Here is a 25,102-nt window from a genome sequence, read left to right on the forward strand (position 1 = left end):
GTAAGCAGAAGCTGAAATCGTTGTGGTGGGTAGAATAGAGTTGCTGCATAAAACTAATATGGTAGGGAAGGGAAATAATACTCGCGTTTGTATTTTTAATCGGTTTATTTAACGTTTTTCTGGTTCTCCAATAATTCTTCTTAAGTTAGTAATTACAAGTTTATATTTTTCGTTTTTATTCCATTTTCATAAACGTATTTTTTTAATAAACATCTCCACAATTCATCATAACACGGTCGTGCGACCTACTGTCTCAATCGTTCTAACTCTTAGGAAAATGCAAATAATATTAAATTTCAAAATCTGTCTACGATTATTCGAACGTGATTAATCTTACTTCGAGTGTCGAACGATGCCTACATGCGACATGGCGCGGCGTACGACAACTGCGCGCGCGCTACGCCGCTACGCCGTAGAGGCGCGGCGGTAGCGCCGGTAGCGGCGGGCGAGGCGGCGTAGCCGCGCCACCCGCGAGCCCTCGCCGCACACTAACACTTTATAATCATTTAGAAGGCGTAACATAAGAATTATTACACGATCACTACTCGAGAAACACCTACGACACATCCTAGATCATATCAATATATCGCCGCGTGCTGTCGCTTGCTGTGGCGTGCTGTGGCGTGGTGTGTGGGGCGCGACCCGCCCGCGCGCCGCGCCACCCCTCAACCTCTTACCCTTGTAATCATTATGAGTTAAGATTTTATACTACGCTACCTCTCTCACTATGAATTAGGCATTTTAATGATATTATTTATAGAGATTAAAATTATGTTCAAAGCAGTCCTGTGGACAGATCGAGTATTTTTAATATAATCACTCTCCAACAGTGCAATCCTAACTACGTATTTATCAAAACGATGTTTAACATAAGAGCGTTTTAATTTCAGGTGTGGTGCCTTTAAAGTCCTCACAATCATACATATATTTATATGATCTAGAACTCATTAGGAATAAATGGGACCTCTGCGATTTTGTACAGAACACTTTAGAAATAATTCGAACACACAATCACACGTTCACTGTCAACAGTACAAAATGTACAGGGAAGTGTCCTTAGTGTAACTAAACAATACATCAGATGAGTGGCTACAACTCCAATCTAGAGCCAACAAAACGCTATCAAATTAACACAAAACATTTATTTTAAATGGAAATAACACTAATTACATACATTATATTATACTAATTTATGAACAGACATTTGAATAAAACAAATAGATAGATAGACGGCAGCCATTCAACGACTACATTTCTCTTCGTCTGGATTTGTCTTAATACTGCATGTGGTGCCCATGTGGTTGCAGTACACGAGTGTGACACACAGCTCTTTCATATAACTTTCGTCTTTCTAATCTTGTTGATATGATGTTATTGCGTTGTATGTTACTATGTTTTCTTTATTGTAAACATACAGTGTTACTGTATAGTTTCTATTTAAACATGTTAATCAGTCACAAGATATAGTGTTGCTTATATCTGATGTGCCCACTCGCGTACTGACTGCGGTTGGCTATCATATTTTCTTTTTATTGATATTTATAATCTTCAATGACTGACATCTATCTACGTATTTGTGCCATAAAAACAACATGATGATATGAAACAATAAATATCGCTTTACCCAAAGATTTAGATTAAACGTGTACTCTAAAGAGAAACTTTCGGGGTTGAATTATTATGAACCACTTACTTACTGAACGTTTCGGTTTAAAATAACGTACAAATTGTTAACACTATTTATATGTAATAACTCTTCATCATAAGACCTTTGATACATTAATTGTGGCTTAATTTACTTAACTCGTCTCTAAACTGTAAAATCGAAGGCCATATCGTTCTACTATTTGTAGCATGCACATTATAATGGATCCGATCATGAAACACAAGCATCAAACTCAAGGTACGAGTACAGACGCGCACGCGACCACTTTGTGTCGCTAGCTGCAGCTGTGTACAGCTCCGACACGGTCCGACACGGTCCGACACAGTCCGACACACGCCGGGACTCGCCAGTCTCCGGGATCACGTGCTATACAGATAGTTCAAGTTCCGCGTATTCGTTGGAACATTCTGTGTTAATATCAGATAAATCAAAGTAAATGCATTACAAAATCTCAATCGTGAATCATATTCGTTGTTTCTTAAAGTTCCGTGTGGTATTAAACTAACAGGCTTATCACGGGAGGTGGCGTTTCGTTTATATATCGTATCTATATTCGTAATTTACAAATGTATTGGCAACCTCCAAATTTAACAGCTCACTCTTAAAATATTATTAGTTCAATTAACAAAAGTTTACTCTGACTAGTTTAATACCACAGCCGAACTATACCTTACATTTTATACCCCTAAGCATAGAGACGTCTACTGGCAGTTATCAAATGATACAATACGTCGTTTATAACATAAATATACGGACATACGTTTGTACATAACAGAGTTTCAAATGAAATACACGATACTAGTACACATGGAACGATTCAGACACGCTTGGCGCATGTTGCAGCAATCGAAACGTATTGAACGTACAATCACTCCAGTTATTTATTAAACCTACTACGTTTGAATTATTTTATCCGGAGGTTTTGTGTAAAGGCTACGATTTGGTGTTTAACTTACTTCTCTATATGTATTCTGAGAATAATTATGCACGTAAATACACATTAAAACGCTTAATCATCGATGGACGACCCCGAAAGCACATATCTCTGCTTGTTTTGTGCGTGTGTGTGACAGTCAACTGAGTTGCCGCGCAACCTAACGTGAGGGACTTAACATATCGAACAGTACACCTAGTTAATTCCTGATTACTGAACAATTTACAATAACATGGATGTGCACCGACGCGGCACCACCGGTACCGGACCAGCCGCAACTGAACATGAACGAGAGAACGACGACGTGATCACGTGACATAACCAGATCTCGGCAGCAGACGGAGTACGGAACTTCCTACTTTCATATTTCCTAATCGATTACTTCCCAGTTACATTTTACAGCTAAATACATAAGTTTTCGTACACTGCATTACATATTCAGCATTCTTTTTCATATTATTTGTGCGTTAAACATTTACACTTTATTTATGTACATCAAAACATACGTATATTATTTAAAAACATAATGTTACACTATCGCCAAACGTTTAACGAAACTTTAAAAATACACCCGTTACACTAAACCTAGAGGGGCACGTGTAGTGTGTAGCGGCGGGCGGGGCGCTCCGCTCCGCTCGGCGCCGCTCGACGGCGTTGGCAGCACTCCGCAGCGCTCCTGCCTCACCACCAGACATTATCTCATTTACTACGAATTATTGCTAATTCTGCATCCCTAGCGAAACACGTGTTGACAACTTGTAATGAACAAAACTCGGCTGTTTCACAAACATGCGTGGGTTGTGGGCTTGTGGTGCAGTGGACGAGCTGCGATACCGGAGCCGCGCTGTGGCCGGTCTGTGGACTGAAGCCTCGGCTACACACCGTCTGGTGCGGCTTACGGCATGTAGGGACCTGGTGACGTCAAAGTGCGGACAAATGATAAACTCTAATCGTACTTAACATCCGAACCGTTTCCTTTGGTCTTTCACTATCTACTCTAATAAAGTGAACGAGTGAAGATATCGATAGTGGAGAGTGATGACACTCACAAGAAGAAATGCACGGTCAATGTGTAAGTTTTAACGAGTGCTCGAAATTGTTCCAATTAATTATGTTCTAGTAATTCATTTTCTATTACTAAATTTTAGACACCTTGATAATTTAATTTATATATATAGATACATGTAGAAATCGTGAAAGAGCACCTACGCAGTAGGCGACGATCAACAGACTCACAATCATTGTTGTTCAGTTTGACACGTTATGTGACCTGACGCGATGGAAAATTAATTTACCTGGAACTTCACCTATGCTTTTAGGTATTCTGTTAGAATTCTTAGATTAAAATTGAAAAAAAAAATGAAACGACCGTTAATATTTTTTTGTCAAACAATATTAGATTTTGTCATGAGTTTTAGACGTTACAACATATTGTGTAGTCAATTAACTGCAAACAATCGACCTCAAACATTTTATTGTTAACAGCTCTCAAATCTATACCTACTATATAAACTCTCTTCAAGAGACTATCACTATGATTTTCAACATTTTACTTTCAACTGTGTTTATTGAACGAAATGACGTAATAATATGTGCAATGAATAACTACACTACTTGTTCCATCAGTCACAGCGTGAAACGTGATGAACACGATACATTCAAGTGATGAGAGTCGACGCGGCGACATAACAGTGGACAGTAACAGTGAACAGTGGAACACAAACAGAAGTCGACTGCGAGCGGCAACGAGGACGACTCGGAACAGTCGGAGCGTGGAGCCCGCCGCGCCCACCGCGCCCACCAGACTACCGGGACTATCGGGCCTACCGTGGACCAGCCTGGACACGCGACGCTTTCACTTCCACCAAAGTGAAGGCACTGACGATCACGAGCGAATTAGTACTCGATTGAAACAATAACTACCCTCTGATCCATCGTCACGACTCTGCTCACACTGTGTCGACATATACCTAACACGTAAGCTATAGGAAAAAGTACTTCGCTGAAGGGAAAGTTGCAGCAGAGAATTGTATCAAAATATAAGCAAGGATCTGTAGACGTAGTAGAGGTGTGAACGCCGAGTGATATGAGAGTGGAGGCATCACGTGGCCGGTGTGTCCGCGCCTGCCGCTACGAGCTACGAGCACCTACTACCACGCGCTAGTACGCGTTAGCACATACTAGCACGTACCAGCACGCACCAGCACGTGCATCACACAGACAGACAAACAGATCAAGTTATATTGGAAGTTGTCACAAACCAAGCCTTAAAAAGCGTTAATAGACCATTAGCACCTTCGGTGACGACGATTAAGTATGGGAGTGGAAACAACAAACCGTTTTTGACATATGTACACACGATAAAAACGTAAAAAATAACTTACTTAATATTATTATCATTTTATTTTATCATTTGAATACAACAACTACATCCTCGACCGAGGACAATATTCTCAACAAATGTCCATTCAATAAAGTCTTAATAACCATATCTTTTGTTTGATCACATAATGTTCAACGATAATTCTATAATTTAATATTCTTCAAAAATAAAACAAAACTAACAAACACCATTACCTATACGATACGATACTCTGTTTGAATGTTGCTTTACCATTATCAATATTCTGTACCATATTATATAATATACAATAATATATATTCAAAATCAATTCATATAAAAATCATTTTCAACCATATTACATCTGAATTACAATGTTGATTTAGTTCATAAGACGGATATATTACATATAATTGTCATTATATGTTTTAGTCATATTTTACTTCTTACAAAACAACAACTACTTATTAACCCTATATTACCATTCTGACTCATTTTATACATAATCATAGACCAACTATTTAGGCGTCCACGCGCGTAGAGGCGCGCCTCGCGGCGGCAGCGCGGCGGCCGGCGCTCCTCGTCACTCAAATTGACTAACTCTCTCTAACTGCACCCACTCGAGTTACTCCTAGTGACTACTAGCGACATTACTAGTGAGCACTGGTGAGTACCGGTGAGCGCTGGTGAATACTAGCGAGTACCAGTGAGTGAGTGCGGCCGACAACGGTAATGTGCGCCCGCAGCTGCCGCCTCGGACGCGCCCGCCGCATACTAGTGCAACATTACAAAAATAACTCTCTAAGAAACGATTCCACAGTATACCTACCTATTGTCTCATGTTCAAAAGAGTAGAGACATCGTGTCCTTAATATTAAGTTTAACATCAACGTTTGGTCGTGAGGTGCGAGTGATCGAGGACGTGACACCTAGGACACCTAGGACACCTACTCTTTATCCCACGGCGGTTGAGGGCGGCAGAATCCAAACCTGGCGTCTGTGTTGTTTGTGGCGCGTTCATGTCTATTGTATGAGGTATCCGAGCCTACATAATAATGTAGTATAAAACGTCCGTCACACGTATCCTAACACAAACGTACGCTCCGTCGAATGCACCTATGTATGTAATATATGTATATTGATTGAGACTCGATTAACGATCGTCACAGAGAGTTTTGCTCCTTAAAGATCTCCTGTAAAATATTGCTTTTATTCATGAAGATACATAACCTAGTTCAGCGAATACAACTCAAACTCTGTGCCTTATGAACGATGTAACTGTAAAACACTATGTAAAATATACGTAACATCTTCACTCGATGCAAAACATCGTGTGGATTCTTGTTTACATTTCTGCCAAAAATATTAACATATTGGCCGGAACATCGGCTAACAGCGCTTACGAGATAAATGATTTATGTTATTCATCAGATCATTATTTGGTGTTTTCACGTTTCGGGTAAATCGATCGACCGGACACAAATATTAACTTAGAGTCTATAGGGGCGTCGCGAGTGACCGCGACCAAACGCGCTCCAGCCGCGCCGCCACTCGCGTCCGTCTCGTCCGAAATCGTAACCGCGCGTTATTTATTATCATAAGTACAGCACTAACAGAGGTTCCGATCGCAGGCCGGCGATCGCGGGACGCGCGGGTGCGGCGCACGTTAACGTAAAACTATAACGTTGAATCGCGCACTTTCACTATAGGCGAGGGCGCGGTCCAGTGAGTCCGTGCGAGCGCGGCTTGCGCCGCCAGCGCCAGCAGCGCCGCGGCCAGCAGAAGCGGCGGAGGCGCGCGCGCTGTGCCCGCGCCCGGCGCCGCGTACGGCACCGAGCACGTCGCCACGCGCTCCTCCACCGCGGCGCAGCGCTCGGCCTCGGGTCGCGCCGCCTCGCTGAGCCGCGCCTCGCACCGGTAGCACAGCCGCCCCTCGCAGTACCAGTAGCAGCACTCGTCCCACCCGTAGTTGGACTTGTTCGCCTGCGCACCCGTCTCCGGGATGCGCGGGTCTGAAATCAGTAGCGTCACTCTATCAGCCGATCCGTACACTAACGGTTGTGAAACTTGTCGTGTTACACTGATACACCGCCTTCTGTTTCTCCCATAAAAGTGAAAAAATCCAAAATGTGTGAAATTCACATAAAGCGCCTGAATTGCCAAAGAAAGACTCGGCAGCGTTTAACTTTGCACAAATGTTAAACATAAAAGTGCGAAGCAACAATTGGTCTAAGACAAAGACTACTATAAAGAAAAATAAAACAGCATGCATCGCGCCAGAAGTGCTATTTGTTTTGTGCTCTCTCATTTTGAACTGCAGCCAAGCTTGAAGCTATAGCGGAAGGGTAATTGCGCCTAATCTAAAGCTCCGTTCGTCTTTCTTTACGACTACAGCGAAATATTTACGTAATCATGTGTATATCGTGATCAATTATTTCGTCATTTTACTTTTTACCCGTAGGAATTAAAACATTTACAAATTGTGTACACTTTGAAGATGAAAACACTGTAGGAGCAAATGCTTCGAATTACTTTACGGCTTAGGTAGACTAAGAGCTATACACTCACCGAGACATAGGAACGTGGGCTCGCCGGCGTACTGTGTGGGGTATGCAGGCGCGCGATCCGCCGGCAGGAAGTAGGGGCAGTGTTGCTCGACGAGCTGGCAGACGGAAAGGCAGGGCTTGAGCCGGACTATGGGCCGGCCGGGGCCGGCGGCGGCGGCGCGGACCCAACGGCCCACGACGCCGCCCGCACTGCGCCGCCGGTCCAGGTGGCCGACGCGCTCCAGGTGACGCGCGTGCCAGCGCGCTGCGTGCTCGGCGGGCGCGCGCCGCGCTCTGCCGCCCTCCTCGCCGCCCTCCTCCGCGCCCTCCTCCACCCACAGTGGCACCATCGTGCTGCACGCCCACCGACGATACGTCTCCTGTAACACCAACACCATACACCTGCATCACTTGATACATGATAACAATATGCTTTAACTTACTACTTAGTTAACGTATAATCGTTGGTTTCATTTAAACTCCGCTCAAAAATATAATAATGTACTCCTGGTATATTCTTACAAAATATGGTTTAAGACTCGTCTATTTAAATCTAGTTTATAATTATCAGAATTCGCAAACTTATAAAGAGGTCTGAAGGACCCGCGTCGGAGGCAGCTGTGACCCTTCTCACTTTTATCGTTACTCGGCATTTTTCACTGAAGGAAATCACGCTGCGTTCTGAGTCAGTGATTAATTAGTTACAACGCGGTAACTGCGGCGCCAAACGCATGCACAGAAAGTAGTACACAGTTACTGCAAAAACACTTCTTATACACACAAATCACGAACAGTACTTCAGGTACTTCACTAGCATATGCAAATCACTAATTCCGATATATGAGAACCTAGACTGATTTCTTTCAATACGCTCTACAGTTACTTTTCTTATAATATTCTTTAGAGGAAACCGGCAGTAAATGATCTTAACCTTAGTAGGTTTACATAAAATTGATTTATATGTCTAAATAGCTGATCTGATACCCGGAATGACTTATATTAAAGAGCAAAACTAACAATCTTTGTAATTATAAATATTAACTTGCAACTTGTACAGCCCCATTGTTTACAAATATACTAACTAATAGTATTGTTTGTGCCTATAAAGGCATAATACCGTCGTAGTACATCGCATAATTGATGTTGCACGATAGTCGGGGATGCCCCAATTAACGGCGCGCCAATCGCTTAATATCCAATACAATGCCCTTTTACGAGCATTCGTTCATCTAATAGCTTATTGACACTGCATTCCCGCCATAAACATTATTGCTAACTACATACTCATTCTGAAAAACATATTTATCGGCTCCGATTTGTTTTGAATGGAGTAATTAGCCTATTTTATTGATTTTACGTCCTACTAAGTCAATGATTATAACATAATTAACACAATATCTCTAAACTTTTATTTAAGGTTGACATAATAACGCAATTAAAAACAAATCTATTCACGGCACACTACAATCGATTACTATTTATAGTTATACACATAATATGTAACGCTGCAGACACAATACTATCTCACTACAGACAGCGTACTCGTTCACTACACGCCGTATCAATGTACAATGATCGGTTACGCGTAAATTCAAGCGAAATACCGGGAAATGCACTTTCACCTTGAACTCGCCGTAACAGGAATTGTAAAATTAAAATGGAACTATTTGCGATGACGTCGAACTCGTTGGTATAAAAATAGGACGATGAAAATTAATTTCCCAGAACTCGGTTATTCGCAACAATATTTTTTATCGTTTTTTATTTACGTTACATTTTATAGAGACACTGAATGATTTAAAAGAAGGCTTTCGGCGAGCCACGTGTAGTGTCACGTAGCGGTGTGCAACATTTAAGTGGTGGCGTATCTCATGAGGCACATCATAATAATATTTTCTAATCACGTAATGTTCGATGCTAGAGCGCTCGCGGTGCGCCCTGGTGTCTAACAAATCAGAACAAATGAACATCATGTCAAGCAACGTTGTCTCAGCGGGCGCCGGCGGCTGGCTGCCTCGAAGCTACCGCCGAGGGCGGGTGAGGGGGCGCCACGGAGCCGGGGGAGGGGTGACCGCCTCCAACCCTATACCCAATCAATCATAGAGTGGGCGCGATGTGTCGCTCGATAACCGCATCCATGTGTGCTTTCTGTTTATGCCATTACCTTTAAATAAGCTAAATAGGAACAATAGCTTAGGTAACATGTTTGTTTACCAGTCAAATAGTCATTTAACTATATGTGAGGAAAGATGTAAGATCATAATTCGTTAATGAAGCATTAGGGTGGAGTTATAAACATAATTATTTATTACAACATGCAGTATATAAAATAAACGGATTCATGAAATTAAACGCATGAGATGCGTAATTTTGTTACAGCCCTACTCGGCATCGTCAACATCACGTGCAGCTGCATCTGCGAAGTTAACTGAGAAGTTGGCATTCTTGAAAATTCTATTAGAATCAGCTTAGTGACTGTCAACAGGATGCGAGCACTTGATTACGGAAACGCTCTTTCAAAGTTTGTGTGTGATGTTCAAGTGTATTACATGACTATGTTTTTAACTATGTTTTATTTTATAGTTAAAGACATTTGACAGTCTCAGTATAAAATTTTGCCATAGCAAATTTCTTCTACTTATGAGACTGCAAAGTAATTTCTCGTCAAGGCAATAAGCGATTCGTGTAATACATCAGCAATGGTGGTTATCGCGCCAATGATCTCGTAAGCTGTATTAATAGCCATTAATGTATATCGTGCGAATTATAGTCTAGTACGAATGTATGGCTCTATGGCTAATAAACGGATGACTCACGCACTCTGATAAATACCTACGTTATGTACCGCTCTGTATTATGTAGACCCCTTATTACACTTTTTTGTTGTATTATTTAGAGGAAATGTTACATAATTTTCTTTAAAATCATATAATAATCATATAATGACCGTGTGTGAGTTGTCCTAATATATTTATTATTATTATTTTATTATTATATAATTATTTTGAAATTGAGACATTTGAGATTGTTTATAAAGGTAAAGAAACACGAAGAGTAAAAAAAAAGATACGAAACCCACCAAATAATTACGAAAATCTTTAGCATAAGATAAATAATAGTATTAGAATGGTTTTAAAGCAGACAAAGTCACGAAAATACTGTTCGTATACTCTTTGTAAATATATTGCATGTGGAAAAGAATAATAAAGAATCGAAAAATAAATACGGATATTTACGATACCTAAGGGGAATCTCAGTTTTGAAACTGGAGCAGTCCGTATTTCTTGAGTCAAATATCTGCCGGCCATTTTCTCAACTAAAAGATATTCAGTAATATACATAGCCGAATAGCCGCGAGTTATGCTCATTTCAAATATATTTTTATAAGTGGGTCTACAGTTGACTTTAAATTTTAAGTAATTTATTATTATTTAGCTTTATTCTTAAGCAAAACAAGAACACAAAATAATTTAATTACAAACGCATTATAGAATCGCGCTACATACAGTACCTCGATTCTGTACATTCGATACTAACGTCACGCTATCGAATACCATACATTACTATCGAGCTACTCGTTAGGAAACCGGCAGCAATCCGGCAGAGAATCGCGACCTATCGAGTATCGAAAACTTGGCATTTAAAGTGATAAAAAGATTCGTTCTGAAAATTTGTTCTTTAAATAAAATTTTATGGGTAATAATTGTGTATAAACTTATTTTAAATATATTACATAGTGGATAAAAAATAATCATAAAAGGTATTATTCTCATAAATAATAATTATAGTCTACTTTAAACGGTATTAGTAAAAATAAATCAATAACATAAATATCATAATTAATGTTGTTCAACGAAACATTATCAACACAAAAAAAGAATCAGCGTCTTTTTTTTTCTACGTTGAAGCAGGCAAAGGAGACAATACCTTTTCAGCCTCGTTGGCCTCGTCTTCCTAAAATTATCTAATAAAGAATATTTAAATAATTTATCAAAATTAAAAATGGAAAGAACATTTTATTTCGAAATTCGAATTTCGAATTGCTCCTAAGTGCGCTCCACCTAAAAAAAATAATTTATTTAATTTTATTTTATTTTAATGTTTGGTGGAAAATGGCGCCATTGGAGAACATAGTTGTTGCGAAAATCCGCTAGGGGCGCTGATCAATTTTTCATACAAAATTTTTCGATAGCTACTCGGTAGTCGATACTCGATAGTTGTACAGAATCGCGGTACAGAGCATGACATTTACTTATGATTTTTATTTTAAAATTAATTTGTTGCATTTGTCCGTTATGAGTTATTACCAAAGAGTATAGTTATGTATATAAATAAGTTGTAAATCAACGCTTGAAAATGTCGTTTGGTCTCTGTAAAACTAAGTAACATTATTTTTGAAGTGATAGGAGCAAAATTCTAGGTTTTTTACATCGATAATTCGAAAGCACATTAATACATTACTAGTTATAATATTATCTGGGGGCACGGAAGTGCCCCCGCAAGTCGAGCAAAAAAAAAGCGGCACGGCCGTAACATCCTTTTCTCGAAGCAATTCGGGCTATTTTTGACACCCCTATAATTTCGTTGTGGATAAAACAAGAAGCCTGGCTTTTCAGCAACTAATTAGTCATTGTATAAACACGGTATATTTAAAATTTCTGTCAATTTGAACCAGTAGTTTAAGAATAACAACTTGTTAAAATTTTGAATTTTGTCACTCACTGATTCACTGACTCACTGACTCACCGATCATCAAAAGTCTAAGGTACTTCTAGCAGACTTAGAAGCTTAAAATTTAGAATACAAATAGGGTTTAGTGTCTTAATTATGGGAAAAATGTAATATTTTCTAATTTCGGTCCAGTTTTCTAAATACACCAACTGCAACAATAACTTTGTAATCCCATATAAATGTATAAGATTACAAGGTTACATTTGCAGTTAATGAATTATTATTACTGTAGAAAATTAAATAAATAGGTGTAAATAGGTACCTACTATATGAGGCATAACGGGAGGGGGTATAGGGTGGGTAAGGGTGTTTAGCCCATGAAACTGAACAACATTCCCATAGGAAAATATGTTGAATTATGAAAAAAAAAACGTCTTTCCATACTAATTGGACTTATGTTCGCTCTACAAAAAGAAGTGAGATGCCATCAAAAACATTCTGTAAAAACCTCAAGTCTCGCCGTAAAAAGTTGTGAGATCTATATAATACCAAGTCGATTAATCTATTTAGTCTCTACTTAAAGGACCTTCTGTCTTAAGTTATTACGTATGTTATTATCATGCCAATTTAAAAAAATACCTTTAAAACAAATAGATCGACTTGGTCATCGCAAGAAAACACAAATTCGCCATTAACATTTCAGGAGCATTAACTTCTCGTCGTGCGGTGTAGTGTGATACATACTAATTGTTAAATCATGCGATGGCCAGGTCGGTCTATTTGTTTTAAAGGTATTTTTTTTTTAATTGGCATGATAATAACATACGTAATAACTTAAGACAGAAGGTCCTTTAAGTAGAGACTAAATAGATTAATCGACTTGGTATTATATAGATCTCACAACTTTTTACGGCGAGACTTGAGGTTTTTACAGAATGTTTTTGATGGCATTAATATAACATACTGCTTTTGAAATGTGATTAGGTATGTACATACTTGAGTTTCATAGACGGATAAAATTTGTATCCTTTTTTGGAAAACTCATTGCTGCGGAAAACAAATAAAAACACATCAAAGAAATAAAACATATATTTTGTTAAATTTAGTGGTGTTTTAACGCTTGTTTTAAAAAAATATATAATAATAGTTTAATGGCATTCCTAGCTGGCCACTATACCTCAAAAAAATGCTTGAGATGTCATTAAAATAATTTATGATTAAAAATGTTTTTTTTTTATTGTTTTAAGGGCATTCCATTTTTTTTTTGCAAAACATTGCCAGTACCTATGCAACAGACTTTATCAAATGAGAAGATATGCAAATGCAACCTGTATAGTGCTAGGAATTATATTTTATATTCTTTGCTTTCAACAAATAAAAAAGTTGTTTGCCTACTTAGTGCAGCAACCCATCGTATAATATAACCAACCATTAAATTTTATTTTATATAGGCCCCAAGATAAATCGAGTACCTGTTTTTTTAAAGAATGTATCAATATTGGTTTCCGTAGCAACAACCAACACAGTGTGTATAGTTATATAAGTATGTAATGTATTAGTAGAAATTACTGCAGACACGACGCCTCTGATGGATGAGGCGGCTGGACAAGTGTCGACTCACGGTGATCAAATCATGCGAGACTTTCCCTCATAATGTGCGCTACCATTAACGTGCCGCCAAATATCTAAGCATCCGCTCCACTGAGTGTATCGCTACGTAATAAATATTTAATAAAGCCTCGTTTCCATTAGCACGTTAGAATATATTTGAAACACAAATGAAATCTCGCCTCGGGCCTTTGCCTAACAAGTACTGCTTCAAACCGCCAAGGTTTAAGAGCTTCTGGGTTTCAAGCCTTGTGTTTTATTTTCTGACTTGTAATTCGTGGCTGGGTAAATAGCGAGGGGCTTGTTCTATAGCAATACGCCTTCACAAGTGTACTGTACAATTATGTGAATATTACGTGACAACTACACTTTTGCTTCGGTTATTTTGCGGAGTCAGTCGTTTCATGGTTATTTTGCTTGATAATGTTCTCTCTGTTTGGTATCCGCTTCTTGTACTACTAATACTTAGCCCACTGACAACGTTTTGGTTGATTTTTGTGTGTGCAATTGCGTATAATAATGTTTTTGATATTAAATAACGTTTCTTTGATAAAAAGTCATTTCTATGAACAACTATCTACAATCTTTTTGAAGTCGGGTACAATATTCGGGTTCAGTATACCAAATATTCAAGGTTATAAAATTAGGCACTATAGTCTAAATACCTATAACGCCTCTTAAAATTTGGCTACATTTACAAGTTAATATAAGCATATTATGAATAAATCATGGAGCTAGAAGCACCTCGGGTGCGATCACTTTTTCAGCAGCGAGTTATCCCAGCCATTTACAAAGATCAGCTACAGGACATTTGGCAATGGCGCGTCTGATAGTGACCGATTGTCGGCCGCCGCTCATTCCTGCCTCCGCACCTAATTTATGTCTAAATATCTCAAGTGCCTTGCCGCATTATGTTTGACTAGGGTGCCGGGTGCCGGGTGCCGGCTGAGGGAGCTCAGCGATATAATCAAGATTATTTCAGTTTCTTTTGTACGTTTATTAATTTCGAATAATATCGAAATATTTTCTTGACAATGGTGTATTAATAAAATAGAAAAACGCGAAAACTTTCAGAAATCGTTAATATTGTATTTTGAGTGCGTATTAGTTATTCACTGATTATTTAACAACACGAGTAACGGACACTCGCGAGACAGTATGTAAGTCATTTTACTAACATATTTGCAATAGGTAAAGCACACGTAAAGTAACATTATTTAGTTATTTTTAATCAGTTTGCGAGGACTACGTGCTCCGAACCCATTAAGTTTGACAACGTGCCCCAGGGACGTGGCAGAAATAATAATCGGGGAGAGGCTGCCAACTAAAAATAGAGGTTGCCAATGAGTCAAGTAGACATAAAGTAATAGCAGGCATTTGAGAATAAAGAGCAAAATTAACAAAATAAACAAACAGAAGGCGAGGCATGGAGTAATCCTCTTATCGCGTTATCCCGGGCTCGGTTGATCAGACGTTTCCGTTACCTGCGCCAGTCGCCCGCGTCGCCCGAGCCGCCCGCGCCGCCCGCCACGGAACACAGATAAGCCGTTTAAAACAAAACATGTATTTGTATCCTTCCTTTATCGCAATCATGTCACCTCGCCACTAGAACTTCGTCTTAGAAATCGCAAGTGTGAGATTTATCAGACATTGAATTTTGGAGATATTAGACGCTTTTAAAATAAAAAAGGACGAAGGAAAACGTTGTTTTTGGCAATAAGGATTTCGCAGAAAGACATTAATTACTCAAATAATTATAACAGAATGTTCTATGTTATGTTAACTTGTTTGTGTTCTAAATTATGTTGAGTTGGGCAAGAAAAAGCTATACATTAAAATACTTAATCATTATTGTATGCCTACGAAAAACGTAGCCACAATATCCTCAACAAAATAGAGTCTATACGCTGCAACATATATGATTACACTAATGCAACGTCAACGTTATCAGATTTTCATACATCTGCTTTGAGATCAATCTAACATCGGAAAATGGGTCAAAATAGACTTGACCCGCACGTGAATGTGGACATGTGAAGTTTAATAAAAGCTTGGAAATATTAGGTCATCTCCACTAGAGCTAGACTTGTGACATCTTTGCAGATAAATCGAAAGAAATGCCTGTTCGCCTAAAGAAATAATAGTTTTTTTTTCGATGTCCGTTTGTAGATAGTCTTAGACCATGACTGAAATGGTCCATATTTGTTTGTATGTATGACCACTGAAGTCAAGCAAGCAAATGTTCGCCTATTTGTTTCATATAGAAATATCAGCCTTTTATTTTAGTGCTGCTCTTTAGAAACAGGACAAAAAAAATTGTACACTCAGATGTTGCTTGCATATTTTTAAAAGTATTTTACACAAATATTTCAAGATACGATCATGACACTGCATAGAACATCTGCAATGTACACGACAATGCAAAATATAATTATAATATTGTAGTGGCTTCACTTTTTTAATCTCATCAAAACATAATAGTTCTGAAAATGAAAGCGCTACGAGTCCGTAGAGGCGCTACGAGATATTCTCGTAGGGTGACAGATCGTCGTAGCTCGTAGCATAGGCGCAGTGAGCGGGTGTCGCAACCTCTCGGCACGGCATGAATGTCGGCGCCGCCGGCAGATGTCATTGTGCGCCGGTTCCGCTCGTCGAACGAACCCCACCATTTGTAACAATTTGTTAACTCGACGATCGAAACGGTTACTGCCTTTTCTACAAGATAGATGCAATGGCCGCGTAAATCGAATTCACATTTAGTTTCCTTCGAGAAAACGTTATTTTTTATTTGACGATTTAGTCAAATAGGCACTATTTCACAGACTGATATAATAATTTTGCGATTTGTCGTTATTGACTGTTTGGTGAAGGACCAATCTGGTCAGGCCATCATAAGCAGTACCCACATTTTTTATAGTATATTTACGGTATGTCAATAGCAATATCCGTACTACCACGATTTTAATTTTGAAATGACCTCTAACAAAAATATAAACTTGTGCCGTGAGCTTATTTTTCGAGTAGGTACTTACTTTACGTATACGAATTACTAAATAATATATTTAAAATATGTATTACCCGTGGGGTGGGGACCTGGTGATTTGTAATACAGGCATTTTATGCCCAACTCAAACACCAGCTACTCACACATGTTCATAAGACCAAACATTTTGTAATTTTGTAACACCTATGTTAAGCTTGACATTGTGAGGAGAAATAAAGGATTTTTATTATTATTATTATATATATTTCAATAAATCGACTAAGACAAGCTTTAAAATCTTTGAAGTTAACACATAACATCACGAATACGACTATAAAATTAGCTCATCGTTGAAACGTCCTCATCAACGATCCCGCACCACGAAAGAGTGACGAGTATTATCACACTATTAGAGGGTAGTTGTCAACGACAGCTAGATACCCGCACGATGAGAATAATGCATGCACATATACCGTGTGTTACACAAAGTGGCGTCGGCTCAGAGCCAACGGCACGTTTACGGGATATCGTACATTAGGGAACTATCTTCGGTTAATTATAAATGAGCGGTTTCCTGCTAAGAACTCCCCGCTCCTCGGCGCCTCCCGTGAGTATCGTAAGTGATTATGGCAATTAAGATATAGTGTAACATGTGAACTAGATATAACGTGTTTCTGGATCAGCAGAGTAGTGTGGCGTAGCCTTCTGTTGCATAAATATTATTGTGCCACGGAATAAACGTTATTGTAATCAATAGATAGTAGTTTTATGTCTAGTTGTAATCTAGATCCGAGCTTTCGCAGCACTTTGTCATTGCGGTATAATCAGACTGTAATAGACAATATTATTAAGGATTTTTTTTCAATATCAATAATATTAATATTCTAATACTATTTTAGGAATTTAACGTTTTAAAAAATTTGGTTGGTAAAAGACAAAATACAACTAGGAAGCACACAGACTATATAATTTCTTCTCAGTGCTACAAATAGTAGAGAGGTATTTTCATTTATCTAGTACATTTCAGTTTCTCTCAGGCTTTCATAACCAGCCATTGAGAACGCTTCCGTCTATCTCAAAATGTTCAAACTAGTAACAGTAATTTGCTACACGTTCACGTCTACGATCATTGAAAGCAGAGGGCGGTAAAGAGCGGTATGCGGTAACACTTTCTGAAAATCTATTAGAAAGATGATTACTACTACACAAATTTCCTAAGAACTGCAGCTTGTAACTGATAATATATAATTTTATTTTAAGTGGTCGACTCAAGGCCTAACCCCTCCCTCACTACCTACGGGAGGAGACCCTTGCCCGGCCATTAATAGGTTAAATTTATTTCATTTTTATTTATTTTAATTAATAATATATGAGTCTTCTAGACACTACACAATACTTAAAAGTCAGAATAAAAACCTCATAACAAAATCTATAAGTCAAAACGCTTCATTGACTTCGTACCGCATGCGACAAAAGAAGTAAAAAGTGGACTGCGACAAGATATTAATGAAAAGTGCCTATAAGCAGAGAGGATATAGGTACAAAATGTGAAATTTATACTCTTAGTGAATAAATAAGTTAAGCCGTACTTTCGTCCGCGCCGAGGACTCCTTAAGCTGAAGTTGACTGAATTAATTATAAACAAAAGTGAGGCAACTGTCTTTGTGAAATACCTCCGCAGTGGATGCGTCGACTGCTCGCGAGATATTATATCTACCTTGACTTTGAATTCATTATGCTACAAGAATGTTCTTTTGACTGCCTCGGAACGAAAGGTAGTTCAGGCTTGGCATGCGACCGCGGAACACGTGGGTATCTATTCCGGGGTCGGGTAATGGGAACTTTTGTTTGTGCCCATTAAATTGCTATTGGAAACACACATTACTTAGCGCGTGTTGGAAAATAAGACAAATATTTTCGAGCTATTTCATCTAAAAGTATTGTAAATAGTTGTGTTACTTTAACTTTCAGGTGTGTAATGAGTGGGTTTAACTTTTATTTACATTGCAAATCACCTGAGAGATTACTAATCAAATACAGTGCAAACATTGGCACGAACATTTGCTTACAACCACAAGACTAACGTGCTGTTAATTTCATAAACTGCATAACAATAGGTCAAGATATCTAAGCGTCACCTGTCAGAGGGCAATCTCTCTGTTTGAATACGTTATTCAGATATGAATACTGTTCTGACGCGCTATGTAGTAGTAGATAGTTAACAGTGAAGTACCCCGTCGTACAAGACACCTGTGAGCACTAAATCACTAAAGCAAACAGCAGAGCAATTAGTTAATCGTTGCAAAATTGCCAGTAAGTCACTATCTACTAAAGGTTGAACTCAGTATACAGTGTCGAAATTCCCTCGGGTGGCTTTATTAAAATTTCCCGTCGATGTTCAACTCTAGGCGACGCAATTTAATAATGCATGCGATAAAATTGTTTCTCGACAACAATATCGTGTGCCATTAACATCAAATTATGTGTATATAAACAAGAGCTGTGCGGTGCGGGCCGCCATCCTCCCTGTAACGCATTATTTAATTTGGTTAAACGATCAACGTTTACGGATTTTTGGTACATTCTATATTTTATAGGGAAAATATATTGTATATCTATTTCAATATAGACTCAATGTTAAAATACCATGTTTTTCTAAATCGTGGTTAAGTTGGTAATTTTGTTCCATTTTTTGCTAGTTATCTCTAGTATTACTTATAATGAAAAATTGAGGCAATAACATTAGAGAACACTAAACATAATGATGTCTACGTTATTAGATATAAGACATCGTGGAGCGCACATCTCAATCATTAAGTTGTCGGGCAATTGTCTGTATTTATCGAGGCAACTCTCCCGCGGAATTAACAACGATCAAAATTAAACGTTTACGGGACAAGCTCTCGACAGCGGGCGGCATGATTAATCGCGCCTCAGACGTTGCAGGTCTGTCTCCGAGGACCAGCTGTAGTTAAACAATGCGCCGCACTTCATCAGAGAAGCTTAATTCTGATTTAAACGGCGACATCGATCGACAACTCGAGCGTCGAACGGTTAAGCATCGCCTCGGGCTCGGTTAGGTAAGCGTCGACGTGAATTGTTGATGCGCGCGCCGACGGCTGGCACACATCAAATATGCACCACGTTTCTCACCTGAAGTGGGCAACTTGCTCCGGCCTCCGATACACACAACAACACAAATGGATATCACTGTGCTCGCTTGACAGTTCGACACGCTAGCTGACGGTAGGCACAACACATGACACCGATACTTCACTAATGTGTTTCAAACTATTTTAGTACCGCCTACAAACTTGCAAACTCTCTATCTACATATATGTAGGCACCTACATGTATGTATTTTGCACTGAATCAAGGCTGTGGTTTATACTTGGTTGGTTGTCAATCTCTAAGACAGCGGATTGTTTGGAGCTTGATTAGGTAAACATGAAGTAATTTTGTCTTGACAAACTGTACGGAACAATTCTTTAACACGGTTTAGACAAAACCCCGGAGAGAACAAAATAAAAAATAAATAAAATAAAAATTAGTTTATTGCCAAAAATATTAACAATGGTAAAACAATATCCTGTGGCCCCACACTAGGCAAGCCTGTCCTGTGAGTACCTGACACGACTCAAATCTTTTGTCTTACATTATTAGCTCGGGCAGTATTACCAGTAACTTTGGCAATTTACATTAAAAATAGTTTTACTTAGAAAAGTCAATAAAAACATGCAAAGTAATTTCCTTCAGACTAGTGCATTGGTCTCGATCGATATAAGGACGATTTTATTCGTGATTAATGTAGTGTTTTATGTAAGTATCTCTATAAATAAATATATTATATATATAATAATAGATATATATTATTAATGTTATGAATATAATATTATACTATAATTTATAAATAAATAATATATACGAGTATGTACCTATTTAATAGTGTGATATTTATGATACAAAACATCAATACGTTTTAAGTAGATCTCAATTTGTAACCATTCTATGTATTATTGTCATGGGGCAAGAAGCACCTCACAACACTTCTTTTTAGCGCTAACTCGGTGGTAGAGTCGTACACAAAGTAAACTGCACAAATTTTTTTTTGGCATACATGTTCGTTTGTGAAATCAAAAACAGAAACGAATTAGGTATATGGATGTTATGTTCGTTATTGTAAACCTCATATTGTTAAATATCCGTTCACGGGTTAAGTGATCGTTAGTTTGTCCGGTACAAATAACAATTAACACTAAAGGAGTCTTTAAATCGTCGTGTTTTGTGGAAAACTCAACTTTAAAGCTTTGTAATGAAATGTACCGGTACCAAACTAAATATGAGTAACAAATAGATTGTAACCCTGTTATTTCTTTAAAAGTATCTTTTTAAAAATCATTTAAAGTAACAAGGTCTTCCGAACGATTCCGGCTCAAGACCCCAATACCTCCTAATAAACAAACAACATTACAAAATGAAAATTCCAAGTCGGCAATGACGGATGACCGACGAACTAGGCATAAAGAAGCCCATGGATGGCGGGTAGATGAATCGTGAGAGGGTAATTCACGTGGCGCGGGGGTCACGTTGCGGCGCGGTGCGGCGGCGAGCGGCGCGCGGGGAGGGGGGGCGTGAGGCTCGAGCGCGGAACATTGCACGACGCTACGGTGCACGTGGAGCTCCATCGTCTCTACTCTCTATCGACCCACTACCGGATCACTTCATAACAACGTGCAATTGCAACTACATTAGCAAGCTACAATTTTACACGGAAGCCCCGATTGGCTTGCAAAATTGGCAAATTGCGAAGCCAAATGATGCCATTCAGTAAAGTAGTGCCTAATTTTGTTAGTACACAGCTGCAGGACGTTGCCAAAATAGAGCTTTTAGAAAATAAACTTGCTATATTGTGAAATCCACACTTAATAAGAGGATAAATAGCGGGGATCCAGTTCGAGCTCTACCTAACTCTTATTCACAAGTCTATCTGAAAGTAAAAGTACTAAATAAAATGTTAATCTCCAATCGAATACCAATTTATAAGCAGTTCATATTAATAATGTGATTTATTGTAATAACTCTTATATGTGAACAATAGAAATCGGAGCTTACATCCGCAGACTTGATTTTGACGAAATAATCTACACCAAACTCACTCGAAATACTGTTGCGAATGGCGCATGACAATTTTCCCGATAAACCTTCACTTACGTGCGTGTAATTTAGGAAAATTATCTTTAAGAGCGTGGTTTTAAGGTTGACATTCATGTATTTTAGAAGTCGCCGGGGAAGTGAGGTGAGGGATGAAGGGCAGGTCAACGCCCCCGCCCCGCGGCCCGCTTCCCCGCAGGCCGTTCCAGACGGAGCGAGGACATCGCAGGCTCTCGAGCGGGCGAGGCGGCCGCGCCCGTACCCACCATATGTCTTCTTGACATGTTTATTGAAAACTCGCAGATAACAATCGCCCGCTAATACAGAATTGAACCCGTTGAATCTGATCTTTCAACTATTTACATTATATTACGTAACAATAAGTATCAGTTACAGCGCTGGGTATTAAAAGATCGGAGGACATTACTTTCAGTTCGGTTAAGAAACGGTTAAATTAATTATGCGATTTTGGAAAAGATAAGTTATTAAATCTAGGTGACGCCTAAAAGACAAAAAGCAGACCTTACGGAACGGTTGTATCAATACGTAACACCTAAAGCTCCTAATTAATTAAAGTAACTTTACCATTTAATACTTTTACCATGGCATCGAACCGGAATCTCGCGGGATGCATAAAATCCCTCTTATCGTAACAGAAATCGAGGTAAAAAATGGCAAAGTTTGCGGAAAGAAGGAAGGAAACTTTGAATACAACATGAAATATGGCAGTTTGTGTAATTGTAATCTATTTGTAAGGGGGGCTTATCAGTTCACGCCAATGGTGATTTTCACCTTAATTTAATTTCATTTGCGCTGAGAGAGGCTTTCAAATTGTATGAAATCTGTTCACAGTTCCGTTTGTAAAAGAAAAATGAAAGTTTTAAAATAGTTTATACGAATGTTTAAAACATGAGTAATGGCGCGCTGAAACCTTAGCTGAAGAGTATGAGTTCAAGTATGATTCACTTCTTATTTGATTTTACGTTATAGAAAATTATATCTTAACTGTATAATGCTACTCGAATAAGACACGCAGGCAATAATAAAATATATTTTAACAAAGTTATTTTCTCACTGGGTGCGAATGTCATCCATGGTAGAATTTTTCCTATAGACAATTCTGCGGAAAAATGTATTTACTGAATAAACGGAACGGTACTTTCCACGATAAAGTAACCATCGCCATTTGAAAACAGATTTTTCTTTCATTATATCTTATAATTATATTTGAGTAATCATTTTGACTTTAATTTTGTTTCACAAAATATATGGCGAATACGTCAATATTATTCCTTAAATAAAGTTATCTGATATAAGAACAACCAGCTTAAATACATAAATAAACAGATACTCGTAATCTCTAAAGACTTGTTTAAATCAAACAAAGAAAACAAGAGACAAGATGCAATGTGACATTGTTGTAAATCCCTCACATAACATCGTGGGTGTATTATAAATCAAATATAACCTCTGTCGCAATTTAGGCATCAATGAAATCAATTATAACAGTCCATAAAGGCTTGTTCAGACGTGAGCGATATTCGCGTGGGTATACGATAATCCTGTTGTTCAGCAAAAGTGATATTCGGTAACAGATGTACATAAGTATATGTAGATATACAGAGTCGGGCGCGTTGTCGAATTCTCCAAGAAATCTGAGCATTCGGTCAATGAAGCGGTAACGCTTTTGTCGTGTCTTTGAAAATTATTAACAACATCGCTTTTTCAGATGAATGTTAAATATTTGGGGTAAACTTCTGTTCAATGTTATTTTAGGTCAAACAAGAATGAACATAGGAATATGTGTAGTGTGACTTTCGTTCTAGTTTAACTTCGTTTACAAAAGTAAAATGCTTGCTTGATATGAGACTTTTCTATTTTAAGTACTCAGCCGCGTGTATTAGACATTGATTCATGCTTAACTACTTACTTTTAAATGTTTGGGATCATTTTCTATATTTCAAATAGATAAATATTTATTTTCTTTTTAAACATTTTAGAGGTCTGTGCGAGTAGAAATACGAAATTATTGGTAGAAGGAATAAACGATTCACGATCTTTATAGAGTTCATAAACGGACTGTCGCGTTACTGTGCGTACTGAATACATTATTATGCCATCAAAAACATTCTGTAAAAACCTCAAGTCTCGCCGTAAAAAGTTGTGAGATCTATATAATACCAAGTCGATTAATCTATTTAGTCTCTACTTAAAGGACCTTCTGTCTTAAGTTATTACGTATGTTATTATCATGCCAATTTTAAAAAAATACCTTTAAAACAAATAGACCGACCTGGCCATCGCATGATTTGATTATTGGTATGTATCACACTACACAGCACGACAAGAAGTTAATGGTCCTGAAATGTTAATGGCGAATTTGTGTTTTCTTACGATGACCAAGTCGATCTATTTGTTTTAAAGGTATTTTTTTTAAAATTAGCATGATAATAACATACGTAATAACTTAAGACAGAAGGTCCTTTAAGTAGAGACTAAATAGATTAATCGACTTGGTATTATATAGATCTCACAACTTTTTACGGCGAGACTTGAGGTTTTTACAGAATGTTTTTGATGGCATCTCACTTCTTTTTGTAGAACGAACATAAGTCCAATTCGTATGGAAAGACGTTTTTTTCTTCATAATTCAACATATTTTTCTATGGGAATGTTGTTCAGTTTCATGGGCTAAACACCCTTACCCACCCTATACCCCCTCCCGTTATGCCTCATATAGTAGGTACCTATTTACACCTATTTATTTTATTTTCTACAGTAATAATAATTCATTAACTGCAAATGTAACCTTGTAATCTTATACATTTATATGGGATTACAAAGTTATTGTTGCAGTTAGTGTATTTAGAAAACTGGACCGAAATTAGAAAATATTAAATTTTTCCCATGATTAACCTCTCGAGCGCCCCACGTCAAAATTCAAATATACCGTTAAGCGTCCGGGCCAAAAATGGCGCGCGAAATTGAATTGGCGGTTGGCGTTTAAGCGCCGATTCCGTCATATTTTGATACTAACACCCTAGTCATACCTTATATATTTGAAATCTACATAAAATTTGCTATATATTAAAAAAATAAACCACAAATAATATTTGATAGTGGTGGTACAATAGTCGGTTTAATCTGAATATTGTGTGCTTTAGGCATGTGTTTGAAGAAAGTCTAAAAAATATTTTTAGGC

At 38.1% G+C, this 25,102-nt stretch overlaps 1 protein-coding gene across 1 annotated transcript in view; it reads right to left on the minus strand.

Moving 5' to 3' along the window:
* Positions 1 to 86: 86 nt before the first annotated feature.
* Mid1 (calcium-permeable channel component Mid1) overlaps positions 87 to 25,102 on the minus strand; it is a 48,133-nt gene continuing 23,117 nt past the window's right edge. The window contains exons 2-3 of the mRNA XM_076129527.1: positions 7,510 to 7,867; positions 87 to 6,953 (exon numbers count right to left, since the gene is read on the minus strand). Coding sequence (XP_075985642.1) covers positions 6,619 to 6,953; positions 7,510 to 7,867 — 693 coding nt within the window. The 3' untranslated portion in view covers positions 87 to 6,618. The remainder of the gene's footprint in view (positions 6,954 to 7,509; positions 7,868 to 25,102) is intronic.

Source organism: Anticarsia gemmatalis, chromosome 2 (assembly GCF_050436995.1).
Source record: "Anticarsia gemmatalis isolate Benzon Research Colony breed Stoneville strain chromosome 2, ilAntGemm2 primary, whole genome shotgun sequence".
Taxonomy (NCBI): Eukaryota; Metazoa; Arthropoda; class Insecta; order Lepidoptera; family Erebidae; genus Anticarsia; species Anticarsia gemmatalis.